The following is a 20,610-nucleotide window of genomic DNA, read 5'->3' on the forward strand; positions in this document are numbered from 1 at the left end:
TGAACCACTGGCATTGCTCTGGGCAACCTTCCACACCACTGTTTTTAGCATGTCTGCACCATTGCAAAATGCATCCAGCTAAAGCCGTGGATAGAAAATAGAGGTTTCTCACTTATCACGACAATTAACTTCTTCAAGGCCAAAGTGGTGCCGAGCCGATCATACAGCACCAAAGGCATGCCTCAAATTCTGAAAAGAAATATGGCTCAAGTTAGAGGGATATTTTTGGAGGCGCATACTTGGTCTTCTGCAAGCAACTCCAATGGTCCTTATCAGACGCGAGCTGTGTTTAACATCACTGAACGCAACAATTGCAAGAAACGCCATCATAAAAAAAGAAATGGAAGGGGGTAAAAATAAAATGTTGACAAATTTGGCTTTGGAAAGCAACTGCCTCTTGGACGAAATGGGTACCACAGAAGAACATTTCCTAAAAAATCCAAACAAAGTTATAAAGAAACGGACTGGATTAAGACCCTAGAAGCAGCGGAGAATTACTAATTTAAGTCTTCCAACCAACCCAATGAAAGTTAATGAAGTCAGAGGATATTTAGGAAAGTTGCCAGGCAAAAGCTTAGGTCGTACATTCTTAGGAATTCGCCTAAACCTCATGAGAACAAACAAAATAATGGCAAGAAGGGGCCAATCCAGCTAAAACAAATGCTGCTTATGTAAAGCCCCAGACCAAGTGGAAACAATTCAACACCACCTTTTAACCTGTACCGGGACACAGGCATCAAGATCCACATACTTAGGGAACATTTTGAAGACATCAACAACTAATGACGAGGTAACATGGTGGTCTTTACTAATGAGCGGTGAAAAGACGCAATAGGTTATTGCGGTTGCCTCGTTCATGAAAAACATTGGCCTGGAGCAGTGTACTGAATCGATCTAATCAGGAACCAACGAAGAACACTCCCTTTTTCTGTTCCGTTTATGATGTTTTGGTAATTGACTGGAAACAAAGACGAAGGATGTGATGAGTATTTTGTAAAAATTATAAAACTATTTAATCAAATAAAAGAAAAAAATAAATGCGTCCAGCCATATACAAATCAGCCAGGTACTGCCACCAATGGGAGCATCCCTGCCCAAACTGCTTGGCCGTTCCCCTCTGCACAGAAACAAAAGCAACCCCAGACATGTTTCGGCCTTGTTTGGCCTCCTCAGTGTTGTGCAGCGTGGTCCCCTATGGTGCAGTGAGCAAGGGACTGGGCATACCCTCTCTCACATAGGGAGACACACTAAAACCAAAAAAGTGATGGGTGAAAGGTTTCAAATTAATCTGAACCACTGGCATTGCTCTGGGTAACCTTCCACACCACCGTTTTTTAGCTCATCATTGCCATTGCAAAAGGGATCCAGCCATATGCAAATCAGTCAGGTACTGCCTCCATGAGTTGCATCAGGATTTGATTGGTTGGTTCAGTACCCAACATCTGGCATGTAGTTCCTTTACAGGGCCCCTCTCCACAGCCAGTCATTACTACAGGTTCATTCCTGTTGAGCTGGAGGGCAACCATGGGTCAGCTGCAGATATTCGACTGGTGGTCTGTGGAAGATCGGACACATTTTCCTGACCAATGTTCAGAACAAGTTGGTGTTCCTAAGCACAGACAACTTGGGTTTGAAGTCCTATATCCACAATCAAGGGGGAACTGGAATGCCCAACTCGCACTTCTGGCCTTGCCCATATGGGAGTGGGCCATATTGCTACAGGCACTTCCTCTTCTGGGATCTGTGGACATAGAAGCAGATCAGTTGAGCCGCTTAGCAAAAACCATCCACGAGTGGCAACTACATGCTCGGGTGGTCTCGCCCCTTTTTTTCGTGTTGAGTGCCACAAGTAGCTTGCTTTGCCACACTATTAAACAGGCAGTGTCCTCTTTGTGCATCCAGAGAGGGACGAGAAGCCAACTCTCTAGGGGATACTCTGGATATCCTGTGGGACGTAATGATGCCATACGCCTTCCCTCCTCTAACACTGATTCGTGCAACCCTTCAGAAATTCCGCAAAGCAGCGTAATTGCGCACTACGTTTGTGGCACCATGCTGGTCTCCCTGTTCTGGTTCTCAGATCTGGTGACCCTATCAAGGGGATCCCAATCTCCCAACCAGATCTGACAGACGTGCAATTTCAGGAACAGGGGGAAGATCCAGCATCTCTCTGCACGATCACTAACCTTGGCATCATGATACCTAAAGTGGGGTCCCCCAAATCCATAGGCCATTTGGGGCTTTCAGAGGATAGAATGCAAATTCTTCAGGCGGCAAGGAAGGATTCCACAGTTTTGCTACAGAATTGTAAGACTCCTCTCAGAAACTCATGGGATGTTCTTTCCTTTGTTTCGAGTCTTGCGGCCTCCGGTAATAAAGTGGAATCTTGCAGAACATATCCCCCGGCGCTACGTGTGTAATTCATTTCAGATGAACAATGTTTGACAATCTTGAATTCAGTGCTGGAACGACACTTTGATGGCCTGTCTCGCCTTTATCCCCACAGTCAAGCCCCTGCATCCCACATGTGATCTGAATGTGGTTTTCACCACACAATGTCACAAACCAATTGAAACAGTGGAGACATTGGGCTTGAGATTGTTTTTCTGGTAAGCCCTGCTCCTAGTGGTGGTTAAGTCTGCCAGAACGATAAGTGAGCTCAAGGCTATAGAGGCTGGTGAAAAGTTGACAGTCTTTCATTGAGACAAGGTGGTTCTTCACGCTCAACCATCTTTCCACCCTAAGGTGGTGTTGGAGTTCCATATTAACCAGGAGATCTGTGTGTATTTTTCTGAACCCGGACTCTGAGCTTGAAAGTGTCCTCGATTTATTGGATGTTAGAAGAGTTCTAGCGTTTTACTTGGATAGGACCAAAGACTTCAGAAAACCTCAACGTTTTGTGACATTCCAGGGTGCAAATAAGGGCTCTCTTGCTTAGCAACATGAATCTTAGAGGGCTACAGAAATTACCACAACTGAAAGACCTTCAAGCTCATTTAGAGTGAGCCAATGAGGCATACTTCACTTTTCAAAGACATGTGCCCTGGGACTGCGTTCTGAAAGCAGCATCCCAAAAAAAAAAACATTTGAGCCTTCCCAAGGAAACACCCCTTTTGATTGCTCTGGGGGGAGGCTTGTCACTTTCCACAGTGGACAGCATATCTCCACAGAGGGTTACCTGGGACTTGATGCTTCAAATGCAAGTCCTGTTAGGGAAAAGTAGAGCTCACACCTAGGTAGTAATTAATAGAGCAGGGGTCTGCAATGTGCAGCTCGCCAGATGCTTTGGACGACAACTCCCATGATCACTCCCCGTTGGCTGTGCTGGATTGGGCTGGTGGGAGATGTAGTTCATAACATCTGAAGAGCCAAAGGTTGCAGTCCTCTGTACTAGAGACCAAGCAGGAAAGAGGCCAGAGGTAGAGCAGCCAGGAGAGGAGTACCAGTCCACAGAAGGGTCTTACCATCTTAGAATTTCCCAGGCCTTCCACCCTTCCTGTGCCCCTCCCCACTTCCTGATAACGAAGTACTCTAGGATTGACATCACCAGGCAGAATATTTTGAACACAGCAACCACCGTTGGACACCCTTCTAGAAGGCTAGAAAGTGATGAATCCGCTGTGGCAGATTGCTTTCTTGAGTGTGTGAAACCATCCCCTCTGCTGAATCATCTTTGGAGTAAAGATGGAGGATTTCAACTGGAACTTTATTGGTGGCCAGTCGGCACCAAAGCCCTCTTCCATACAGTTGAAGATAAAGGTTCCAAGAACGGAGTACAACCCCTTCCTCGCCCGTCCCAGAGGAACATTTAGAGTGATCTATTGCCTAGACGAAGCTTACTGCAAGCCGAGACCACTGGTACTCTGGAACAAGCTCACTGGAGGGGACTGTCCCTGCAAGGGCTTTTTGGCAACCTTTGTGTCTGGAAAGCCCGGAACAAGGATCCACCTTATGCCAGACTCCGGACTGGGTACTCTACCAGGTTCCATGTGTTAATATCCCTGTAAAAATATTGCCATACAAAAATATTGCCATATTGTTGCGCCGATATTAAGGCAGGGAACCTGCGGGGTACTCAACGCAACCCCCACATTTTTGAAGGAGCGGGCGACACCCCCGCTCCCAAAAACCCCAAAAATTACCCCCCCCCCCCAAATATTGCCTATGGCAGTTCCAGACCATATATACGGCAATATATTTGGTGGGGATAATATGTAGTGATACCCTCTGCCATACGAAGTCAAGAACCAGCTCTGGACACAGTTTGCCTGCTTCAGAGCTTGTTCAACTGCTTTGTTTCTTGTTGACCCGCTGGAAGCACCGGAACTGTCTTCGACACTCACTGCTCTTCAATCTGTTTTTGATTGGTCTTTGATCTGTTTCGACCCACTGGAAGCCATTGACTACCCCCACCCACCCTTCCCCGTCTTGAATGCCCTCTCAACCCATCTTGACGCTGACTAGAACTGCTGGAACAACCGTCCCAATGGCAACTCTACCAGCTGGAAGCAATCGTCTTGACATTGTCTCAAACTACAAAACATGCACAAAGCCTGTCTGGATTCTGTTGAAACCCAAGAAAAATCCTGTAAGGATTTTGAAGTGGGTCTGTCACCTTGGTCTGCATTAAAGAGCCCAAGTAACTAGTTAGACCCCCTAAAAGACATTGCCTGTGCGCACCCCCTGTCTTCAGACCCAGCGTGTCCCTTTTCATAACAAAGTCAGCATGTTCTGTCTTCTTTCACTGGGATGGGTTCTGTTTTTGATTCGTGTGTTGGTATATTTAGTTGAATAAATCTCGATTTGTATACAACCTTGGTGGACATTTTTATTTTGGTACCCCTACCGGTTCGACGCTTCTGTGCTAAGTAAGCTCACCTCCATCCTGAAGTGTGTAGCCTGCCATTGGTCCATGTTTCTTCAAGAGGTGAAGGAGCTACACCTTTCAGGCAGTGCCTTTTCATCTTTATGCTTGGATCACTTCTAGTTTAGTAGCACAGTGGGGCTAAGTATGAGTTTTTTCACTTCTCATCCATCTACTCCAGCAGAGCAGTAGTGCTTTCAAAAGTTACCAACGTAAAAATCAAATGAGGGTAGTGCCCATCAGTGGACAGCTATATCCTTTCCTATCTTTCAATTTTTCAGATGGACATAGCCTTGCTTTGTCATCAAGGTCCTACCATTAAAACGGGTGCTAACTATGCTAATGGTAATTTATTTGTGAAGTATTTTTCCCCTTCAAACCCCGGACTGTGCTCATTGGAGCCCATTAATAACAAGTTGATGATAATGAAATATTTATCACAATGTCGCATTTTCCAAAAAATTCTGATTTTTCTTTTGCCACATTTTTAGCTCGTTTTCAAAGCTTTATAAGTACACCACCCTTTTAGATGCTTTACTATGAGCCTATGCCGCATTCGCACTGCAATCCGTTAACGAGCCATTATTTTGTGTCCTAAATGTACTTTATAATATTTCTACAGACTCTGCATGCCGGTTGCCCTGCCAGTGTTATGGCATTGCGCTTACCATGTGCATAATTACAAAAGTAGTGCACCCTTGTGAAGTAAGCTCCTTTTGAATTTCACCGAAAGGCACAGGTAGTGCTAATACTCTGTGTTCGGGTAAAACTGCTCTAATGTCACAGAAGCCGTTCTCTCTTCAGTTACTCGGCTTGTGTTTTGTGTGCAGCAAGGGTAATGGGGGTAGGGGTATCACTTCTCCATATTGGTGCCCTTTCCCAATTGCCTCCTTAGCCGAGACTAGTGCAATCCTCCATGGGAGGATACTTCGTAAAGATTTCTGTGAAGTGGCTATGAACCGCACGGAGGAGTAGGATCCAAAGCAGTCTTACCTGCAGAGCTTTTCATGCAGCGCTTCAGGACTTTGCTCTTCGGGTGGGTAGAAAGGGGGACATGCCAACACTGCCATACACTACGCCAGTCAGAAAGGTGGAGCCAACAATTTACCCAACTGAGGAATAAATGGCAAAAGTAGTATACCCTATATGTAATTGGCTGCCAGCTGGAGGGGTATAGAACTTGAAACCATATTTCCTGAGCAGAGACTGATCACCAGGCCTGTATTGTTTGGGGATGACCAAAATTGTACATCAGTAGTGAGTTGTGTGAGCACTATATCTGACGATCACCTGTTTTATGGCATGACTTCTGTTCTGTGCTACATATGTAGTTGTGTGGCTGGCTTTAACAGGTCTGGTATGCTTCTTGAATGTTTATCCTCTTTGCTTTCTGGTTTCTAAGGAGTAGGCAGCAGTGATCGCCAGGGACCGCATCTGTTGTCTTCCCGTTGATTCCCTCCTGAGACTGCAACGGCGCTGAGATGGAGGGAGAGATGGAGCAGGAGGAGGAGAACACTCGCTACAGCCGTCGATTGGTGAGTGGCCTTAACACGAGTTCATATGTCGGTGGTCTCGCCACAGTTGTGTGGTCACCGTTTCTGTTCTGATGCACTCTCCTGTCATTCTGAATGATGTTTAAAGCTTAAATGTAAAGAATGATTGTGTATCTTCTCTGTATTACAACATTATTAAATGTGCAATAGCTTTTAGTAAGTACACGTGCTGGCTTCTCATTTGAAGAGGTTTCTGGCAGGACTCTTGTTTAATTTCCTGCTTATTCTTTTATCTTGCAACCGTTTACCTTCACCATGCTAAAATAAGATTGTTGATGTAAGCAGGGCCTGAGAAGCTTACAAGGGTCGCTGACAATTCTTATCCATTTTGCGATTGCTTGGTTTGCAAACTCTTCCTCAAAGCAATCAATTGCTCTAAGCAATCCTCGGCTAACACTACTGTACAGTTTTCGAAAACCTTTTAATTCTGAGCAAAGTGCAGAAAAATGGCTTAAAAACGGAGAATGCTATCGACAGGAAGTTTTCTCCATAATCTCTACGAAGAGATTTCCATCGTGAAAGTAGAGACAGTTTGAAAAAATAGAAATGCAGCCGACAAAAGCTGCGTGTGCAGTGCTTGAATGTTCATGCTTCATAGGTGCTTATGCTGGCGAAGTCTGGACAGTACTTTGTACATGAGGCCTTATCCTCTATTGGGTGTACTTTATATTGGGATTTCCGGATGCACACACAGAGGTTTATTTCCTAGTAGTGCTTAAGAGATTTGGCTGACTCTGCCCAGATTTAAAAGTTGCTGCGAAATTAACAGCCCTGTCATGGGTGTTTCTGAGCAAGATCCTAATGTTTCCAAGGTCACATCCGATCGTCCTACAACATTTTCCTTTGCTGTGTTTTTTTTCTGCATGCTTTGTACTCTCTGGCAGATCTGAGCATTCCAGCATTGCTTTTGTTTTACTCTCTGCTAGCCTCAGTGCTCCTGTGACTTTAGTTATTCTTCACTTTGTATTTAAAAGGGGGCTGATTGTTTGGCTCTCTACCATATACTTTGGTTATTTCCTTCCTCTTTTTCAACTGTGTGGTTATGACTGTTAGTAATTTGTGGCTTTCTCTCTTTAATGATCTCTTTATAAGGTTGTGCAGTATTCACATATTTCCTTTGTATTACTGTAGGAACGTATGTGAACCGCATGAGTGGCTGCTAGTTGAAATACATCCGTGTGCAGTAAACGGATGTGAAAGCAAGAGTTTTGTGCATTTCATAAGCTATGAGCCCTCCTCCCTTTTTACGTTGTGGAAGATTTTGAATAATGCTGCAAACTTTCTGTTTAGCTATCCCACTGTCAATTAAAAAGTCTATTATTTTTATCCTGGTATGTGGTACATATCGAAATATGCATCCTTTCTTCAGGGTCCCAGTGTTTTAAATGCTCACATTAAAGGCACGACTGGAAATTACGATGTTATTTTTGGGACCTGCAAGTTGAACTGGCTGGGTGAATTGAGCCTCATTGTTTGCACATGTATGAATCAGATATCGATTTGATCTTTTGCAGCAAATTTGTGTTCCTTTAAACTTCGACAAGTACAAATAAATTAGATTAACATACCGCAGGACTACTTAATTTTGTGTAAATTATTTGTTACCAAAATAAATTTACAAACGGTGAAAAGCAAGAACGTGCTTTGTGGAAATCTGAATCGTCTACCCAACCGTTCTTAGAAAGATAACATTCAAACAAATGCAAATTTGCATGTAGACTTGCTACCCTAAATTTCTAAAGGTAAAAACTGATTTGACAAAACCCTACAAAACATCTATTTGTTGCACACCCATTTTATGTCCGGAGGTGTACAAATAGTGCCACAAAGAGGGTGGCTGGAGTAGGGCATCCAGAAGCAGGTTAGCAGTGCTATGGGATTTGGGAGTGAAGAGGGCGGGGAGGGTAGATGAGTGCAATGATAGGTATTGCAAAGAGGAGGGCAGGGTATTGAGCCCTGTGTGTCATTATCAGCTTAACAGAACAATTGTATAAAATGTGAACTTTTTCAAACCGAGCCAAAAAGTGTGAACGATTCTTGGATTGTCTGGCCATTGGAAGGAGGAAGGGTTTGGCAGTGCTGGCGACTACCACCATCATACAACCAGTATTCTCCATAAACATCAAAACTATAGCAAGATCTGCAAGTGTCCATCATAGGGCCGACAGGTGAGCTCACCTTGCTCTTCCTAGCAGTGAGTAGATAGGGGCAACAAAGGTGCTTGAGGGAAGAGATGGCCCTAAGATACAAGGATTCAAAATGGTGGCTGAAAGCAAAGGAAGCGGATACAACGGGAAAAAAAACGAAAGGCAGAAAGTCACCCCCGGGAACAAAGGAACAACTCACTCTATGTGGGGAAAAGGAGTTAAAATTGATCAAGGAAAGACCAGACGTAGAAAAAAACGTGTGGGATGCACATTGGGGAACACCAGGGTTCAAAAGGCTACATGGGCGAAGAACAGTCTCAAAAGAACATGAGACGGTAATTATTGAGCCTTTTTATGAGCCTGTTTATAGTGCAGTCCCCCAGCCAAGCTCCATAAAAGGAACCAGTCTTCCCACCATCTTGAATTGAGTTGCTGTTTCGTTTCCCTGTGGGTCGGTATTGGTATGAGGAAGGCATAGGAGAGAAGGTATCAACCAAGCCTTCTCCTTTAACTCATCATGATCATGCAAGGGGGACATCATTCGAAGAATGATGGTGCTGCATTGAGATTCCCACTCCATGGTAACCAGAGGAGGCCCCAGCTTGCCTCTTATCCGCTGTAGACCTTTGCTGTCTGTGCCTTGTGTCCCTGGGTGCTTTGTGTGAGTGCTTCAAATAATTTTCTGATCATTCCCTTCAGTTGCAGGTCAGTGAGTGAGAGGAAGCCATTCACTAGTTCCCTCTGCAGGCCTTTTGGAATTTTGCTCAGCTTACAATATTATGCACTTTCCTCTCTTGCCCCTCAACATGTTTACAAGTTCCACGTGTGCTATTTGGTTGTGAGAGGATTTTCAAGTTGCCTTCTGCACCGCAAGACATTTTCTACTGAGGCTTCACTTGAAATGACTGCTTGGCCTAGTTCCAGAACTTGCCCCTAGGTAAATCGGTTGCCTTGTCTGGAGGTATTGCCTTGGCAGTCTTTTACCAGCTTTTCACTCAAGGGTACCAATTCATTGCCCTTTAAGGCGCAGTGTATGCCGGACTAGTCAAACGGCTTGCAAGTACCTTTGCTTTTGGGTGGCATGGCTGAATCAGGCTCTGATGCCCCCTTTAAGATGTTTGCCCAAGATATTTTCCCTTTCTGGTTTGACTGAATCACCACAACTCCCTCAGAAGGCAAAGGGTGCACCCCGCAAGATGCAGCATACAAAAAGAAGGGAGGCAAGACCCAATTCTTCATAGCCCTCTCCTTCCTTGCTCAGTTTCCCCCCTGCTCTGTAGAACTCTCTCCTGCTCTGCCAGAAGGAGTTAGGATCCTGTCTCTTGGAGCATCCACCTTTTTCTGGACACTTGATAGCTTCTAGTGGCCCCTCTTATTTTTTCGCTACGGGAATGAAGTATACCCCAAGGGTGGAGTGATCAACTATTTATCCGCTGGACCTTCGATTCGTCATGCAATGCTGCTTACATTGTCAGGACCCTCAGTGATTAGTGGAGGCCAGGGGCAGCTTCCTGTACTTGGAGCCTCATGTGGTGTTGTATCCAGGCTCCTGGGGCTTCTAGCCCGCAGTACTCCATTTAGGAACCTTGTATGTGAAGGTTTCATTTGGTGATGAATTCTCCCAGAATTGGGGATTTCTTCAAGGAAATGATTAAGAAGTTAATGCTTGCCCTTCACATCAAACCATTGTTTCCAACTCCTCTGCCATTCATGTCTCTATCTGTCTCTGAATCCTCGGACTCCATTGACCCCTTCAGATACAGGCACTGGCCCCTTTTTGTGCCAGATCCCAGGGATGCATTCTTTGTGGATAAAGGAAATGACAGAGGATGAAGGAAAGCTGGATGACTTACCTTCCTTTATCCAATAGGTATTATGCATGTGTTAGAGTTGGAAAAGCCTCACATTCCACCAAATTAATCTGGTGTTGAGGTATTGCAATCTAGCCCGATGTCCTGAAAGCAGCCCATGAAAATCTGGAGTAACCTCCAGCTTGCCTCTGCAGTTGGTGAAAGGCTGGTTTCAAAATCCTGACTTCATCTTGAGTAACATTTTGCTTGTGACCTCCTCCAAGATGGGAAGGAACATTTTATGGCTGGTCTCTTGGAGGCGAGCATCTTGGCTCATGTGGTCTGGCAGGACATGTAGGTATTAAAGCTAGAGAAATGTACCTAGAATTAATGTCTGAACGAGCATGTTTTTGATTGGAATAAAGTTAATTGGGAAACATCTGGGAGCTCTTTGGACGACTTTCAGCTCTTTTTCTGTCCATAAATGAAAAGCTTTCTAAGGAGAAAGTAAAAACTACTACTGGCAATTAATTCTTGGCAATGATTAAAGGATAGTTCCGGGACTTTTTTTGTATTGTCCCTACGGTTCGGCCATGTGTTTTTAAGCATAAATCGGTAGATCGTAGAAAACTTTCCTATGGACCTTACCCGACTTTTCGTCCATTAACGCACTCGAAATCAGCCGCCATTTTCTGATAATCCTATCATTTCCCCCCATCGCCCTGGCTCACCTGCTTTTGCGGCACTAAATCAAATCCCCCGCCCCTGAAACAGACTTTATCAAAACATTCATATTCCCCGCCTCTATCCGTGACGTGACTGTGCTGCGTAGGCAAACGCGCCCAGGCGTCTTCTACGCGACTACACACAGAACCCGGAAACCAACACAGATCAGCTCACAACACAGCGCGCCACAATTGGGAATATGAAACTGTACTTTTAAATCAAACCGCAAGATTGTAAATTTGGTAAAGTACATTTATTTGACATCAAATGTTTAGAGAATATTCAGCAATTTGCATTTTTATTTGCTCACGTTCCAAAAAGTTCGTTTTAAGGCACGCGATGTTCCTTTGCTGTAGACAGGGTCTTAGATCATCTCACAATACAGCGCCACAATTCGGAATATGAAACTGTGGTTTAAAAGCAAACGGCAAGATTGTCCATTTGGCAAAGTACATTTATTGGACATCAAATGTTTAGAGAATATTCTGCGATTTGCATTTTTCTTTGCTCTCGATCCAAAATAGTTCGTCTTGAGGCAAGCAATGTTCGTGTGCAGTACACAGGGTGTTGGTTTACGATAAAATAAGCTCTTCGGTCGCACTGATAATCGCATGGCTGTTCCAACAACGAGGCACTAGGCCACCACAACGGTCTGTATGTTGCATCTAGCCGTTAGTACCGCGTAAGGGCATACTTGTACTTGGCGATCGTCCCATAAAATGGTCAGGGTGCTAACGTTGTTCACGCGGAGAAGCAACTGGCGGTTATAAAAGCCATCCGCCGGTGTCTGGTACTCGTGACACATAAAATAATGAAGGATGTACCTGTTTTAAAAACATAAAAAATTAAATTAGTCTCACCATCAGATCTTTATTAAAATTATTCATTTTATATATTAGGTCGGGAAATTATTTCATAGCTAGGACAGTGCAACTGGGTATTATACGTCAAGGGTGGGCTGTAGGATACTGAGACAGTCCCCCAGTGCAGGGGTTGACAGGGAGGCAGTGCAGGTGGAGAGTGGAAGGGCCCAGGACCGAGGTCGCAGACAGTGGACCAGTTGTAGCAGGGGAGAGGGAGAGAGAAAGCAGAAGCAAAGAGGAAGGTTTTGAGGTGCTTCCGTAAAAGGAGATGGTTCTCCTCAAGATAGTGCGCGGTACAAAACAATATGCCACATAGAACGAACAAGTACAACTTAACCCGTCTTTAAAGCTACTGTATAGTAATTAAATTGCGGTATAAACTCATCTAAAGAGTTACTTACATTATATTTGCATTTTCCATTGTGTCTGTGCGTAGGGCAGCCCCGAAATACCACTCCTTCTATGCCGACGTTATTTCTTCTAATGAACGAACATTAAATGGCTTTAGTTTCTGAAATTATATTCATTATCGTTTCTTACGTTATTGCCCCGCACCCCCAAAAAGAAGTCTTTCGGGATGGTCCCGGCCTGTCAAGGTCAAATAACAATAGAACCTTATACTGAGTCGTGGGCCATTCCGGCACCCGAGAAAATAATCAAAGCAGCTGACCTTCACTTTGAACGAGCACACATTCCTAGTTAGCTACATTCAGTGCAAGGCCATCTCACAGGACTCAGAGCAATCACTTTTATTTACACAATACATAGCTACACATATTCAATGGGCCTGCGACATGAGGAGACTCGAGAGAACAGACAATCAAATTACAAACATTTAAACCGTGATGTGTATTTCTCAATGAGCTCTTCTTTAGGTGGACATGGAACAGAGGCAATGTTGGGTGGCAATGCAGTTGTCCCCTGCACAGGTTCGTTCACAACTCCATGTATGTGCCTATCTAGGACATCAACAATAAGTCTCTCAATAAAGTCATATTGCATATCCTCAAACACTGGTTTGATAACCAATTGTTTACTTCTTTTTGTGAAGGCCTTATTGCAGCGAAGCGTCCCTAAAGTTCCGGTCATCCTACTTTGTTGACGGCCAACATTATGGTTATGTGCCAAGACCGCTAGAAGAGTCCGATTTATCATGCCCTCCATGCCAAAATGCAATCGTTTTGGCCTGTACTTTAGGTACATACTGTGGAACACCTCCAAATCTCCTGTGTGGCAGAATTCCGTGAGTCCCCTCAAATCTCTTGTTATAGTTTTATCAAATACAATCTTTTCAATGGCTTTGTGAGTGGGTGATGAAGGAATCAACCACTTCTTCTTCCGTGCCTCCTCTGTGGACAAATGGCCATGTTCACAATTGTGGAAATGTTGGTTTGTGGTCCAGCGGTGAACGTTGCTACAGTGTAACATTACTGACCGCCATTTTCCCAGTAGAATTTCCAACGACCCTCCACATGTTTTTGAGCTCCACCAAAGATGGTTGCTGATTGACTTGGACCACTGTGAAATACCTTGCATATCTTTTTTTTTTACCCGCAGCCGACATTTTTTTATTGATTGTTTTTGCAAGATGCCAAACGTCAAATTGGTGATTTATATTTTTGTACTCTTCTCTCATTGTCTTGGCAATTGAAACGTGTCTGTCCGTGGCTATCAGGTCGATCACCATTCCCCGCGATTGTAGTTCTTGCAATGATGCTACAAAGCCAACTTTCTCCATGGCCACTGAGGATGTACTTTGTGACACCTGCACGACCACCGAACTCACAATTTTCTTACTTTCCATGTCCTGAAAGTGGTAGGTGCAGTACTTGGCTGAAAATCCTGGGCTGTCGCACTGTCCATCACCGGCTAGCCTGAACCGTTTGCCCGCGAATGTACTATCAATAGACATTTTTTCCATTCTCCAAGCTTCGCTAATGGCTGGAAATAGATAATCGGTTTGGTATTTGTAGAACTGAGTTTTCGCAATGAAATGGATTCCCACAAACTGAAAGAAAGACTCTAACTTTTTAAAACTTGAACCACTAAAAAGTGCAGCCGCTTTACAAAGTAGATTGCCTGCTGGCAGTTGCCCCAGCATGGGTTGTGCAGACCATGAGAAAGGATGATATTTTGTACAGGTGGCATGTATTTTAAGGTTAGTGCCTCGAATTGCACGAGTCACATTAATCAATGGCTCCCCACATACTTCCCCACCAACCGAATGCCCACATTTCATCCGAATAATAATATGAATCAAACAACTATCGAATACAATGAATTTGGCCTCTTTCCTTATACTGTCACTCTGCATCCCAGCTGGTTCGGCCTGTAACGTTGAGGACATGTCACTCACATGGAAGGTAGAATCTCTGATATCGTCTTCCGCTATGTTCAGTGATATTGATGGTGTTTCATTGTCGTCCACTTCATTCTCTTCCATTGCAACATCTGTTCCTCCTCCGGCGACGGGTGAATAAAACAATTTCTTCAACTTTCTCGCGGTCTTAGTTTTTGCGGGTGTGGATTCTGTGAATTGATCTCCGACTGCATCCGAACTACCAGGAGGACATTCACTATCAATGGCTGGATGTGGTATAGCTCCGTTGTCAATCACTTCATATTCTTCCCATTGGCACGATGCATCTCCAGTCTCAAGTCCCTGCCAAAAGGTTTGACAAGCAACATCTCTCGTTCGCTTCACTGTCTGTGTAGATCTAGTTCGTACACCCACTCGCAACTAGAGGACAGATTGGAAAAGGGATGTTCAGTTTAAACACAACGTACAGTATTGAACTATTAACAGTGAAAAACAACATAATATAGTGACCAGGACACTAACCTTCTTTTGCTTTCTTTTCTTTGAAACTTTCTTGCCTCGAACTTCAACATCGGGACGCTGTTGCTCCGACTCGTGTGTGCATGTCTCCACTTCCTCTTGCGCTGCAACGACTATATTTTCATGATAAGCACATCCATCACGCACTGACGCTCCATCGACTCCCTGAAACATAGAACTTTCATTATTATGTATAATAATATTGAAAACACAAAATGTACTTGGGGACCAATACCCACGTACATCTCAATAGCAAAACACGAATGAACGCTTTGTGTAGAACATTCAAAGGACAATTATTCACGCATTGTTGATATAGTTAGATGGAACTGTCAAGATCCATACCTCGGGCTCCTCATAGACTTCCATTGATGATATTATTGAAGATGATGCTTCAGTAACTCCCTGAAACACAGTAATTGCATTAGTATGGTTTTCTATTTTGTTAAAAAGAACATACACTTTGTGCAGGCGTCAACGGCTCATCTAAATAGACCTGCACAAATGATCAGTTGTCTAAAATAAATAATGGATATCTAAATATGTTTCGATTTGCTCGATAGTTGGAAGTGTCACCACCCAGATATCTGCATCAACTACTAGGGGTGATGTTCTTGTAGAAGAAGCTCCGTCATCTCCCTGAAACATAGTACTTGCGTTAATAAAGAAGGAAGTATAGCGGATGTAATCACGTCATATGATTTTGCTTGATCGAACTGTCAGTATCCATACCTCGAAATGCATAAGAACATCAAGGGACGATGTAACTGCGGTGCACACTTCTGCAAGCTGTTGCGCCGACCCGTAACTGCATGCTCCCCCTTCTTCTTGGACTAATGCTCCATCGACTCCCTGAAACATAGGACTTTCATTAGTAATGAACACAATATTGAAAAAAGAAGACACATAGGAGGGTGACGACAGAAGGACATACCAATGGCTAAAAACGAAAGAAACATTGTGTGTAACAATCACGCTACAAGAATGCAAGATCTGATAATCTCCATCGATGGAACTGTCCGGAAACGTACCTCGAGCATCTGAGTGACATCAACGGTTGTCGTCAATACGTTGGACTCCTCAGCATCTCCCTGAAAGACAGTACTTGCATTATTTTGGATAACTATAATTATAACTGAAAACAAAGACTAGAGGACGAGTACAACGGTGTACCATTAGGTAAAATAATCACACGATAAATTAAAACTATTGATTTACATGCCTAAAACAAGTCAGTGGCAGAATAGCTAAGTAAGATTACCCGATAGGCGCTTGAAGTGGCTGATGACTGCAATAACGACACGGATGGAGAATCTTCCGCCTTCATATTGAGTGGATACATAAATGGGGAAATTATTGTTAGCTAATGATACACACTACCGCAAGGCCGAGAGATAAATACGTAAACTTGACTCACCAGTGGAGGGATGTGGACGAATAGAGTGGGAATAGCGGTTGAGAGCAATTTTCGCCTCGCTCGCGGTGTGTTCTTCTTTATTAGCAATGATGTGGAGTACATGTCTGAGCTAAAGTGCCTGTTGCAGATGCGGTATCGATCACCCCTCTTGTCCGCAAAGACTTCTAGGACTCTACTTTCAAGCTCAGACGGTGGATATCCGCAATATCGGGCCCATTCTCTTATCTGATCTATTGTCTTAGGGAAAACATGCATTATAGTACCTTCAGATTTATTATGGGTCTTCGAAGGGCAACCGCCAATGGAACAGGCAGGCATTGTGGAAAGTTCTGAAAAGTAAAGATCAACAATTCTCTATGAATACCAATGTGTTAAAAAATTAAATGACACATAAAAGGTTCAATGCAAGGTTCGTTTTGGTTCTTGGAACTATACACGTTATTCACATGCGGATAAGTATTTGAATAACTTTAAAAAAATAGAAAGATCATTTGACTAAACTCAGAACATGTGACTAGTTCCTTGCATGTACTGTCTTGAACGAAAAGAAATTGGACGCAAAATGATTATGGTACATGGCCTTACCTTGACGAACAAACAGTTAGATGCAGGGATCAGAGTAGTTTCTTGTCGTAGAACAGGGAGCAGTTCACAGGTTGCAAACTGACGAGTTTCCTCAAAGTGGTCACGGAAGTTCAGAGATGAAGAGCAGATAACCAGCACCTTCACGGGTTGAATAGCAAAGCGCAAAGAAGTTTTCATTAGAATATGAAGTGGGTTATAAAGAATTCGAAACAGGGGCGTGTTTGTGAATGAATGACGTGTATATGTCGTGGCATTATGCGGTTTGCAGGGGGCCGTCCAGCGTGAGGGGGGATGCTTGGCAGGAGACACGGGGTCTGGAGGTAGACATGGGAACAACAACCCATGCTCTATAGACCACTTTGAAGTGTACATGGTCTTTGGCACCTCTTGGCCTTTATCGCTCCCTGACAGCTCCACTTGCCAGCACAAGTACCCCGGTGCGAACTGCCTTTGATAGGGCGGGGGGGTGGATTGGGGCGGTGGTCGTGCAGACAAGACTCGTTTGCCAGAGGGGGTCATCTCTGTACCCGGTGCCCAAAAGGATGATTTATTATGATCAACCATATGGATTATTTACCTATAACCATGTTTTGTATCAATAAAATCCAACGGCCTTCCTTTTATTGCCAACGCTTGAACAAAGTGGTGTGGTAAGTATTTTTGGGGGAGGAGGAAAGGCCGGGAGGCTTGATGCCAACCCGCAAATTAACATATGTAGGTCTGCTGCATATGGGTTCCACGGTTATGTGGATTGAAGGTGGGCGGCCAGCGTGAGGGAGGATGCTGGCCGGAGACATGTGGTGTGACAAGACAAGGCACAGGAAGACTATTCAATGGAGACGCACTAGATTCATTTAAAAAATCAAAACGACCATTGTTAAAATATATGTTGGGTTTTATTTTAGATCTTAATTTCAATTGAACATAAATAATAAACATTACACATTGTAAAGTTCCGGTTGCAGCACATCCAGGGAAAATCCGCGGTATTGTCCACTGTCGCTGGGGAAATGTTGTCTAATGGCAAGTACCGCACAGGCAGGTATTACTCTCCGAACGCGGTGTCCGAGCCTCCCGTGAAGCCACCAAGTGAAGCAACGATAGGCCACCAGCCTGTACCACCTGTGAAAACGAAAGATGCAAACTGTATTAAAATGACAAAACTTTCTTATCACTGTCGATTCAGGTAAAAAATGTCATTCTGCTTTGAAAAAAATTCTATCTAGAAAATGCACAATATGGAACCAATTTACATGCATTCGAATGATATGTAGATGTAATTTTATATGTGGGAGACGACCATGAAATAGTAGTGGCATCACTGACATCACAACCAGAGTATACTTACTCGTTACTCGGATTACGCGGACGAACAATGCCGCGAAGTTCGTGCATAAGCGCCATCATCATCCTCAACACGGTCCGTGAGAGGCAGGCTTCCCTGAACTCTGGCAGCTCGGTGATGCATTGCGGACTTGGCTCGCCTTCCGAAATGTAGGCCAAGCACCCGGAATTTTCACGGCAGCAGCAGTTCTCCTCCTCAGTTGGCATTAGCTCGCACCGATTGCACGTGCACCAGGTGGAGACGCCGTCCATGCGACATGGTCCAGGCTCTTCATTCGTTGACTGGTCCTCCCAACTGCCGTCCGAATCCCCATCGTTTTCGCATGCTTGCCTTTCCAGTAGTTCTTGCTCGGTGTACTCGGGCTCGTACATATATGGCATTATTGTAGCCATTGTGTGGTAAAGAAAGTAAAATAATTTACAGAGATGGTACAGGTGTTCACAAGGCCTAGAAGCGGCGAAGGTAGCTGACCAGAGCACAGAAACGAGTCACAGAATACTCAAAGTAACACAGAGAGAGTAATGGAATCGAAAATCTGCTGCTGTGTGTTGTGAAACGGTGTGTTTATACTTATAGAGGAAAGAGGCGTCCTGCCATTTCCATGGCGACACTTCATTAGCTGAGGCGCAGCGATTGTTGACACGAAACGTGCTTTGGCGTTGGGAAATGGGCGGTACGCGTCGTCTGATGTCAGGCTCAGGGGCGGGGGATTTGATTTAGTGCCGCAAAAGCAGGTGAGCCAGGGCGATGGGGGGAAATGATAGGATTATCAGAAAATGGCGGCTGATTTCGAGTGCGTTAATGGACGAAAAGTCGGGTAAGGTCCATAGGAAAGTTTTCTACGATCTACCGATTTATGCTTAAAAACACATGGCCTAACCGTAGGGACAAAAAAAAAAAATCCCGGAACTATCCTTTAAACGAGCGACAACAGCATTGGCCTTCTCAACTCTGTGGTCATCCTCCCAGTGTTTCAAAGACTTTCAAGCCAAAGCTCTGTGCATAGATTTTTATTTTATTACGCATTTCGTTTTTTACAAACTTTTACCAATTGACAAAAGAAATCCTCCTTCCTTCACATTTATACAATTGACAATTTAGCAAAAACGATTTCTAAAAATGTGGTTAGCGCATAGGTCCATTTTGGTGAGTGACCCGCATAGAGGGCCTTCCACCACGCGTCTGCATCTGAAACCAAATTGTCTTGACAAGGTGCATACAAATGTTCTTGAACTTCGGAAAACTGGGCAAAAAAATGTTTCAAGGACTCCACATGCTTGTTACACAGTCTACACGTATCTTTGGAAGGTGGATTTATTGCGCAAGATATTTAGTCGAAATCTCAAGTACAAATCTCGATGATTGTTGGATGGAAATGTATTCAAGTAACCCAGCATCGAATTATACAATGCCATGATTTCTGTGATCGTATTGGTACTTGAATTTTCTCTTGTTTCGGTCATTTGCCATCATTTGCCCATAAAATTCCGTTGCATATGTTGGGTCTTGGCTCAGAATTTTTAGAGTGACTCCCAAGTCGCTTAGTCGCAAGACATCTTTTTGACCTAGAGGTCAAGACCCAATCTGTGTATCCCTGCAGCTTTGGCAGCAAGATGTTGAATTGGATTGGGCCTGGTATTTGTGTTTTCCCAAAGAGTAACATAGATTTTCTTGTTACTCTTACCCATGACAGAAGGCCAAGTTCGTTTCAAATGATGGCTAGTGGCATTGCATTAGTTATTTGTAGTGTGGCTTGCTAGAATTTTCCTTCCAGTTGGTCCCACGTCTCTCAAGGCAAACTCAAACGGCTTTCGTGGCAGAAGTTAAAATGGGAACTACTTTTTGATGATAAAATCGCACCGAGGGCAGGAGTGAAAATGTGGCATATTTGCGATTTTATAAGCTTTGCTTGAGCTGATAAAAGTGACACCTTATGCTCCAAATGCTCTTTCCAATGGAGTTCGTTGGCATTTCCGCTAATCTATTTAATAGAAGAAACGGCTTGTAAGCGCTGGTCACTTAGTATCCACAAAAGTTCCTTTGACTTCTGGGTGGCTCGCCTTTCCATAATCAGGATTTTAGATTTTTTAGAGTTAATTTGCAGGCCATTTTGCTTTACACATTCTTGGATGATGTCACTTTTTTTTGTAAATCCACGTGGGCTTCTGTCCATTAACACTAAGTCGTCCGCTTAAAGTAACCACCCAATCGTCTGGCTGTTTAACTTTGGCGAGGATGATGGGGCAGGCTTCAATATGTGGCGTACATCAGCAATGAAGAAATTGAATAGAAATGCTGCTGAAAGGCAGCCTCGTTTTAGGCCCCTCATAGTTGGTTTGCTTCAGTCAGCAGCAGCCCCTCACTGTTCAGTCTAATCTGTGTCAATGTGCCAGTATATAAGTCTTTGACTGCCTGTAAAAGATCTGGTGGGTCTTCTGCCGCTTACATTGTTGATCATAGGCATTCTCTGATGATGCTATC

The 20,610-nt window shown here is 44.0% G+C and overlaps 1 protein-coding gene across 5 annotated transcripts in view; it reads left to right on the forward strand.

Moving 5' to 3' along the window:
- The window catches only part of KDM2A (lysine demethylase 2A), a 1,348,567-nt gene that overhangs the window by 152,094 nt on the left and 1,175,863 nt on the right, over window positions 1–20,610 (forward strand). For all 5 annotated transcript variants that reach the window (XM_069628943.1, XM_069628942.1, XM_069628941.1 and 2 more), the window contains one exon: window positions 6,267–6,399. In XM_069628943.1, coding sequence (XP_069485044.1) covers window positions 6,346–6,399 — 54 coding nt within the window. In that variant the 5' untranslated portion in view covers window positions 6,267–6,345. The remainder of the gene's footprint in view (window positions 1–6,266; window positions 6,400–20,610) is intronic.

Source organism: Ambystoma mexicanum, chromosome 12 (assembly GCF_040938575.1).
Source record: "Ambystoma mexicanum isolate Mex_15411 chromosome 12, UKY_AmexF1_1, whole genome shotgun sequence".
NCBI lineage: Eukaryota > Metazoa > Chordata > Amphibia > Caudata > Ambystomatidae > Ambystoma > Ambystoma mexicanum.